General features: G+C 34.7%; 1 protein-coding gene and 2 long non-coding RNA genes across 3 annotated transcripts; 1 reads left to right on the forward strand and 2 right to left on the reverse strand.

Moving 5' to 3' along the window:
• The first annotated feature begins 827 nt into the window (after positions 1–827).
• LOC132047596 ((R,S)-reticuline 7-O-methyltransferase-like) lies at positions 828–2,328 on the forward strand. Its single transcript, XM_059438619.1, has 4 exons — positions 828–1,260; positions 1,626–1,670; positions 1,866–1,978; positions 2,181–2,328. The coding sequence occupies exons 1-4, from the start codon at positions 841–843 to the stop codon at positions 2,326–2,328; spliced, it is 726 nt and encodes a 241-aa protein (XP_059294602.1). The 5' UTR covers positions 828–840.
• A 1,822-nt stretch (positions 2,329–4,150) lies between these two features.
• On the reverse strand, positions 4,151–4,622 carry LOC132048054 (uncharacterized). The gene is made up of 2 exons (XR_009412886.1): positions 4,239–4,622; positions 4,151–4,203 (listed from the first exon to the last, which is right to left on the reverse strand). It is a non-coding gene; the product is annotated as an uncharacterized LOC132048054 (long non-coding RNA).
• Positions 4,623–5,180: 558 nt separating this feature from the next.
• LOC132037791 (uncharacterized) lies at positions 5,181–8,461 on the reverse strand. Its single transcript, XR_009409995.1, has 2 exons — positions 6,993–8,461; positions 5,181–6,608 (listed from the first exon to the last, which is right to left on the reverse strand). It is a non-coding gene; the product is annotated as an uncharacterized LOC132037791 (long non-coding RNA).
• Between the last annotated feature and the right edge of the window lie 889 nt (positions 8,462–9,350).

Raw genomic sequence — 9,350 nt, forward strand, 5'->3', positions numbered from 1 at the left:
GAGTGCAAGTTTATCCTATTTCCACAGGACGCAAAAATCACCTGACATTCAGTACCTTATGCTTTTTGAATGATCAGAGATACACACTATTAGGTACACATTTGTGGTTGGCAATCTCATACAAGCTCATTGAGCAGACGACAATATGAAAGACTGATTGGGGATCATAAATTGAACGAATAATCAAAGCTTCAAGTAGCAAGAGGTGGCCATCATATGAAATCATTATGATCCATTAGCTAATTTAAATGCTAATTCGATACACTAGGGGTATAAAATTGAAAATTGCTTGAACAATGCGCTCAAAAAGGCAATATAAAGAACGTCCTTACAGCTCAGAACCCAAAAATGGGTAAGAAGAAAGAAAATACATAGAAACCCCTTCAACTATGGCCTTTTTTTTTTCAAAAAGACACTGGTCCTAGTACCTCCTTAGACAACTTCTAAGTAATCTTATTATAGTACCTTTTTTCGGTCAACCCCAGTTATAAGAAAAAAAAATCTGTTGTCACGCACCAATCATTATGTGACACCCACCCCAACAAAAAAAAAAAAAATCAGCCATGTTAATTTAAATCAAAAAATTTAATTCACGTGATATACGTTTCAGCATATTTAACGTTGAATTAATTAAGTTGATTGGAAGTTGAATATGTGATCGGATGGAAAAAAATTGTTTATCAACTCATAGTGAACTAATAGTTTGAAATGGCGGCTTTGAATGGACGTGAATGTTTTGAATTAGATGTGGAGGCATAGAATGAGAGTTCTAATGATATGGCTTTGGTGCAGTGGACAATGGAGGAATCTGAAGAGAAAATAGAGCTAAGTCTGGCACCAATGTTCCTGCTCGAAACCAACCCAATTCTCATGGCCTCATGGCATTGTTTCAGCAGCTGCGTGAAAGTGGGTGGAAGTGCATTCAAGAAAGCTCATGGGTCTGAAATTTTTAAGATGGCTTCAAAAGATGCAGAGTTGAATGAGATTTTCAGCAATGGGATGAATTCAGTGACAAAAAGCACAATGAAGGCAATACTTACAGGGTATAAAGATGGGTTTAATTCCATTACATCACTTGTTGATGTAGGTGGAGGGATAGGGGTTGCCATGTCTGAAATTGTCAAGGCATATCCTCATATAAAGGGGACAAATTTTGATTTGCCTCATGTTGTGTCAACAGCTCAAAAATATGAGGGTGTTTCTCATGTTGGGGGTGACATGTTTCAGGCTATCCCACCTGCTGATGTTGTTGTTGTCAAGGTAAACAACTACGATTATTCTTTACCTTAAGTTGGAGGGTATTTCTATACGTAACTATTTTTAAAAAAAAAAAATTATGCAACACATGTTTTTTTAATACACCAAACCAAACAGTGGATAAGAAATAATCTCAGCATAACTAATGCCAGCACCAGCATTACTAATAACAACATTACTAACATTATTCTTATACACCCTACCAAACGACCTCTAATGAAATGATTTACAACCACACAAATATGTATGGCTTGTCTTAGACTATAAGTTTCAAAAGTCTTACTTTCTTTCTTAAACTCCTTAACTAGTCAAACTATATCACATAAATTGGGATGGAGAGAGTAATTGTTTTAATTTAATATACGCAGTGGATAATGCATGATTGGGGAGACGAAGATTGTTTGAAGATTGAGGTATAATCAATTTCAACTGCAACTTTTGTTCAGTGTCTAAAATGAGCTTATGGGCCATGTAATGGGGAGATCTCCATTGGTTGAGACCTTTCTATGTTAAAAATTTCCTTTAAAAATCTGATATGGAAAGTGAAGAAAGAAAACTGTGTGAAGGACTTTGAACTTCTCTATACTACAGTTCTCTGCTACTTTTAGTGGACTTTTTCCTTGTGTTCTGATTGTGGGTTAAGAGTTTTGCATATTTGGTTGTTCATCATTGTATCAGATGTTTCTGTTTTTTTTTTTAAACCAACATGTAACTCTAGAAGGTAACTGTAAATAGGACCTTCAACTTCTCTGAGCTGGAGCTTATTGCTACTTGTAATGGATGTTGCTCTTTGTTCTTTGGACCCATTGCAATTGATGTTTGTTTTTTTCCTAACAAAGAAATAAGAAGTGGAGTTGCAGAAAGTAGAATATTGCAATATATTCTATTATTTCGCTAATGTCTTTGTGTTTTGCAAAACATAGGGTGACCAAGGAAAACAGGGGAGCAGGAGTGCTGGAGAACGTTTCAGAAGGGGAGAAATATGCAGAGCATGCTCTTAGGAAGTTCGTTCGTAACAGGTCTCCAGAGATTATGCCGTCTATCAATGGCTTCTTCAACGACCCAAAGTGACGCCCAAATTTAAGCCTAAAATTCATTGTTTGCTATTGACATTTGAATGAGATAGACAGACTGAAATGGTTGTTTTCTTCACTAGATTGCATTCAAAATGGATTCAGATATATAAAGAAAATCTCAAACTAAATGTCATTAACAATTACGATTGCCTGTTTTTGATGGTGTACCTTTGCATTTTCAATTATATAAATATCTGCTGCATTTTTTCTACAATTTTCCATTGACTAATCATAATTGAATAAAGCATTATTTTGGATCAAGGATTTTCTACAATTTTTCAGTCACTAATCATAATTGAAAAAATCACCTGACATTCACTACCTTACGCTTCTTGAATGATCAGAGGTACACACTATTGTGTATACATTTGTATACATTTGTGGTTGGCAATCTCATACAAGCTCATTGAGCAGACAACAATATGAAAGACTGATTAGGGATCATAAATTGAACGAATAATCAAAACTTCAAGTAGCAAGAGGTGGTCATCATTGCTTGCAAAAAAATTTCGATACGCGGAAAATAAATTGCAACCACAAACAAAATATGAAGAAATATATATTTTATTGATGAAGCGGATACATATCTGTTTATTCCCTTGATTCTTCTTTCTTAGATTTTCTCCGTAATTCGAGGGCCGTTAGTAACGTATTTCTCGAATGTAGGATGGCCTCCTTGATGTATTTGATCTCCAAGAACGTCGGGCAAAATTTTAGTATTTGGATTTGAAAGACAGTATTTGGTATCTTGACCTCTTTGTGAATACCCATGAGTTTATAGGATATTCAAGATGCCTTTCTTAGGGAATATGGGTCTCTCTATATAGGCTTGAGCTAGGGTTTAGGATAGAGTAGCCTCCAAGAAATCCTAACAAATATTGGGCTCGACTGGTAGAGTCCTACGAAATTTTAATGTCTACAAATGCCCCCTACTTCAAGGCTTGTCGGAATGTAGACTTGCCAAAACTCAAAGATGAGATTTGAAGTACCATAAAAATGGAGTTTCCATCTTTGGGGTTTTGTGGCTCCGTATTTGCCGATCTGATATGCGAGAGAAAAGATGAAGGGCAGATTTGGTCCCACTGGGCGTGCCAATTTGTTTACAACAAATTTCGATATGCGGAAAATAAATTGCAACCACAAACAAAATATGAAGAAACATATATTTTATTGATGAAGCGGGTACATATCTGTTTATTCCCTTAATTCTTCTCTCTTAGATTTTCTCCGTAATTCGAGGGCCGTTAGTAGCGTATTTCTCGAACGTAGGATGACCTCCTTGATGTATTTGATCTCCAAGAACGTCGGGCAATATTTCAGTATTTGGATTTGAAAGACAATACTTGGTGTCTTGATCTCTTTGTGAATACCCATGATTTTATGGGATATTCAAGATGCCTTTCGTAGGGAATATGTGTCTCTTTATATAGGCTTGAGCTAGGGTTTAAGATAGAGTAACCTCCAAGAAATCCTAACATATATTGGACTCAACTAGTAGAGTTCAACAAAATTTTGATGTCTACAATCATATGAAATCATTATGATCCATTAGCTAATTTAAATGCTAATTCGACACACTAGGGGTACAAAATTGAAAATTACTTGAACAATGGACTCAAAAAGGCAATATAAAGAATGTCCATACAGCTCAGAACCCAAAAATGGGTAAAAAGAAAGAAAAATACATAGAAACCCTCCTCAATTATGACCTTTATGAAAAGACACTCAAACTCTGAGGGCCCTTAATTCCACTTTAGACAACTTCAAATTAATATTATTATAGTACCTTTTTTCGGTCAACCCCAATTATAAGAAAAACTAGATGGCCCGAACCCGTGCATAGCATGGGCATACTCCGAACATCATTGTACTAATGATATCCAACTAAAGGAGACATCATTAAACTAAATATTAACATAATATGCTTCATATTATACACATTCAGTTATGGAACAAAGTTATGCAGCAATACTTTGAGCTTGCTAGAAAGGCAAAAATAGTAAAACGTACGTGGTCCAACTTATGTATGAGGCATGCTACGGTTGTGTGAAATCTGATTTTTAGCAGCTGCAGTTGATAAGTCAGTATTTCAGTTGGGTTTCCATAAAGGAAAGGTAGGTTTGAGACCAATCAGTTCTATGATGGGTCGAAGGAAATGGGGATAGCTTCTCCAGATAGTCAGTGTCCCACAAAAGTAAAGTTGTTCCAGGCTCTTTGATATGTTTTATAGGATGAAACTCTTTCATGACCTGAAAAGAAAAGTTGAAGAGGTTCAGTCTAAAAAGAAGAAAATTTCAGTCTAAAAAGAAGAAAACTTAGTTGCAAAAAATCCCACAATATTTGAGGATCCTTTAATTCAATTCATATCCTCAGAAAACTGTAATGTTGTTCTAGATTTGAAACTTATGCTTATAAGCCCTCATCAATACCTGGAAATTTGCAGTAAAAGCCCTCATCAATACATGGAATTTTACGGTAAAAGCCCTCATCAATAAGTGGAAATTTGCCGTAAAACTATAATGATAGTATTTTGAAACTACCAATGTTCACTGAAAGCAGTTCCAAATGATAGAAGGCAAAGAATGATTCTTTGGCTAAAGCTTTTGCAAAATGAGGACAAGTCACTTATCCCTAAAAGGAGTTGCAAAACAAAAATAGAGGACAAAGCCATTTAGTTTCAGTCTAATAATACACAACGAAATGAGTTGCAGATTGTAAAACAATACTAACTTGTGCATTTCAAGTTAAATCATGAGCAACAAACTTAAAGAGAAGCCCATACTGTTAAAAGTGATGTTGCTAGTGTTTTATTTAGACATGGCTGCGGATAGTAAACCTGGAAAGAAAGGATGGAATTTGAAAACAGAATCATTAAAGAAGTTACGGACAGTTAGCATGTAAAAATTGCTAAAGGACTGAAGCTGAAAAAGCATTAGAGACGTGATCTGAAGATACCAAAATACAATCAATAATTGAGGAGACCAAAATATACTCCATAAATTTCATACCTTTTCAACATCATTAACCTATGCATCCTTTTGTGTCTTATGTATTTCACATACCAGCCTGTAATGGACCAATTATGAACCAAACTTCATAAGGAGAGTCCTGCAACTGCCAGATCTGCTTCAGTTACGAACTCATAAATTTGCTTATATTAAACCTATCCCATCCTATCCATGCATTCCCCGGAATAGATGTAACTATATACATATGCCTTTTAGGCAATTAATGTATATCATTTCATTTCTACACCACCATTTCTTCCATTCTCTCATCATATCATTAAAAATAACATTCAGCAAAAGAAATCACAATATGGAACAACAAAAGAAAGGTAACATATTCTTCAGACAAAAGAATTAGGATGTCTATAATTACACATAAATCAGAGTTTTCATTCGTAAATAGAGGATCTTTAGTTATTATGACCTACCGTGTCTGTCATTCATAGTGATATAAAGCAAGAAAGTTAACCTCGAGTAATGCCTTTTGAGACATTTTACATGACTGCACGTTACACCAAAAAAAACTGGACATTCTGCTGAATTGTTGGCAAAGAGTGCTATAATTCTCCTCGTGTCCTTGCATTTAAAAGCATGAATTACAGCCCTTTCGTTCTTCTACAACACTCTTGTTCCACCTCTTAAGCCTAATACTTGCGATCCCCACCTACTCCGACTGAGGGCTTACACACTTTCTTCGGCGGAATCGAGAAGGCTTCTTGTAATTACCGAGGAGAGTTACCAAGGGGAGTACCTCTTCAATCATAATCGCGGTTACATGGTGGTAGTTTAGATTGTTACGACAACTCAAAAAAGAAGAGAACATTGGGGTTAATTACCTAGAAGCTCATTGCCTTATTATCTATTTGCCCGAAAATCATCAAATAATTTTTTAACTAAAAATCATCAACTTTCAGTATATATTCTAGAATATCAATTTAGCCAAAAACCAGTAGAGGTTGGCCAGAACTCATCCAAACACATCTTAAAATAATATTTTCCCATTAGAAATCATTTTAAAAGAAAATATGTTCCCTGACCCAACCATCCTATACCCCACCTATCTCCAGCATCATAAATCTAAAAAATGCACCGCCTGCCTATTCTTTTGGTAAAGTAAACACACAGGAGGTAGCTGATCAGTTTACCAGCTATCATACAACACGAAAATTTTATTAGTTTCAACTCCTTACCACTCAGCCTTCTCGTTCCATACAAACTACTTCAGCAAAATACTCAAATGTTTCCTCCAAGTCTAATTCAACCAAGCCTATATGAATGACATAACAACAGAATATTAGTTTGTAACCAGGTCCGAAAAGAGAGGAAAAAAGGAAAAGATCCAAGATAAGTAGCTGAAGATGCAATAAATAGAGTACGCCCCAATCTGTCTCAACACCATTACATACTTAGGATATATCATGACTTATTACTATCTTTCAATGAAGGATTTATTTTTAGGGATTCGATGAGCATCTATTGCTTCAACTGGTACACTTTGCTCTGTTATGTCATTTAATCTATCTTAACTTCTTATTTTCAAATGATATTCACATTCTTCACAAATATTCATTTTTTGTTTCAAAATTTTCTTATAATTTAATCCATAACAATTTTCGCATTGAACCCACAAATGCTTGTATTTTTGAGTTACCTCAAGATCATTATAACTTTCTCTTATAGTTAGATCACTGCCGTTTCGTGCAAGTTCACGGCAAACCTAAAACAAAACCTGTGGATTTCATTACTGCAAATAAGAGGAGTCAGGCATATATCATCAAACATCTTGGGTGCATAATCCACTTCAATGGTTACTACAAATAATCACAGCATTTAAAAAAAAAAAAAAAAAAAAAAACAAAGGGAGAGAAAGTGAGAGAACTGGGAATTAAAGACACTTAGTATTACCACGTACACAAAAATACAAAAAAGATTATATATGGGTATCAAAATTTTATAGCAACAAACACAAAACTAATAAAATAATAGAAGTAAATTGAGAAGTTTGGAAACTAGCAGAGGCACTCCACAGCCAATACAGCTCTTGGAAATCATGTACTTTAAATGATACCAAATACTATTTGCTTATTGAGCAAAAGATGAAGGCGTTTTACTATCAACAAGCAGTCTTAACCCAACATAATACAGAATAATGACATATTAAATCAACTATTTACCATACTACTCTGCATTCTGAATGACAGGCAAAGTATGGAATAATCATGTCATATGCTGAAGCAACAATCTTACTCGACCTTATGCAATTTAGAAGGAAAAACTCAAAATCGAGAATATCTAGATCACCATTATTATTTGATTATTTATCCCATAAATTACATCGTCACATGTTCAATGAGACTCTAAGATGACCTCTCCCAACGTTTTGTATCCGAGAGTGCATAGCACCTGTAGCCAAATTTTAGTTGGTCTAATTCTAATTATAAAGGGACCAAATGCTTCAAATTTAAAAGAAATCCTATAGGCTGCTGCTTGATACCGAAGAATGCACATGAAAAACGATAGTAATGTCTGTGCAAATGAAATGAATAATTTAAACTATACAGGTCCAACACAGTATACTCGAATTTGAAGGTCTCTATCAACCGACACACTTTTTTTTCAAATCCACTGCAATAACTACATTCCAGTTGCAAAAAAAGTTAAAATAACACATCAATTTAGAGATGAATAATAGTGCAGAAGGGATGGTCTAATTACTAACCGATTAATAGATATCTATTCAAGAGCCTTGAACTTTGAGGATTTCCATTGCTATAGAAACCTTGATTTCACTTTGAGCTGTTCCAAGTGCTCGATCCTTATGTAAACAAATTCACATCAAGAATTGAAATTCAATTAAATTTTGCTCTTTATATCCATTTGCTGCGTGTTATACACATGTTATTAAAACAATTTTTGACAATTAGCCTATCTCAGGATGATAACTTGACATCATTCTTTCAATAGTATCATAACTCATGGCATTTCAATTATAATCGTACTGACTGTAGTGCATACTTATCACCATTCTCTTTAAATTGTAAATATCATTTGGTTTAACAAACTACTCTCACTTTAAAACAGTAAAAGCATTTTGAAGGGACGAACAAAGGTATTATAATAAATGATCACTTGTACCCGAGTCTAGCCCGTAAACGATGCCCAATAGAAGTGTACTCCTGGGTTCAAATGATCTAATGAATTTGCAGCCGATTCTAGCTCGCAAACGATGCCCCGTAAAAGTTTACTCCTTGGTCTGATTAATCTAATAAATTCGTACCCTATTCTAGCTCGCAAAAGATGCCCAGTAAAAATGTACTCCTTGGTCTAAATGATCTAATAAATTTATACCTGATTCTACCTCGCACACGATGCCCACTAAAAGTTTACTCCTTGGTACCCCTTTCAACAAATTTCTCACTTATGTAGATTATATAATAGACGCAATCATTTGAAAAAAGAACTTCACAAAAAAAGTTAGATCTAAGTTCTTGGACAAAAGGGGTATATTGAAAAACATAGTAAAACCATACGGAACAAAAAGCAAATGGAAGCAACTGCACCATATGCAATATAAGAGACATAAGGGGGAAACCAAATAGGAGTGACAGTGAGGAACAAGAAAAATGATCAATATCTTGCGGAGGTTCACAAGAATCCAAACTTGCCACTTGAGCAAGATAAAACGTCATTACAGCAGAATTTGAGCAATCTAGCAGCATATCTCCCAAGAGTTGCACAGTAAAAAAGATGTCTATAAGGATTTAAGAAAGAAGGAAATTCGTCTTCTTTAAAGCTAAAACTTATTTCATGTTCAATTGATAAGAGTCACTGTCAAAATCAAATGAAGAATGAGGGCACTGATACGTTATATCTACTTATGGTTTTGACAAGGTTATATATAGTTTTTCTTGTAGGCACAAAGTTGACAAAATGTAACAGTAGCTCAGTAAAAATACACAACACAAGAAATGGAAAACATTCTAACATGCTTTTATAACACATCAATGTA

Source organism: Lycium ferocissimum, chromosome 2, assembly GCF_029784015.1.
Source record: "Lycium ferocissimum isolate CSIRO_LF1 chromosome 2, AGI_CSIRO_Lferr_CH_V1, whole genome shotgun sequence".
NCBI classification, from domain to species: domain Eukaryota; kingdom Viridiplantae; phylum Streptophyta; class Magnoliopsida; order Solanales; family Solanaceae; genus Lycium; species Lycium ferocissimum.

What these genes read in the sequence shown, in the direction of transcription:
- LOC132047596 (XM_059438619.1), top strand. Translation starts at nt 841, where the DNA reads ATGTTCCTGCTCGAAACCAACCCAATTCTCATGGCCTCATGGCATTGT. An exon ending in CTGATGTTGTTGTTGTCAAG is followed by an intron (nt 1,261 to 1,625) that starts GTAAACAACTAC and finishes TAATATACGCAG; the next exon opens with TGGATAATGCATGATTGGGG. An exon ending in CCAACATGTAACTCTAGAAG is followed by an intron (nt 1,979 to 2,180) that starts GTAACTGTAAAT and finishes TGCAAAACATAG; the next exon opens with GGTGACCAAGGAAAACAGGG.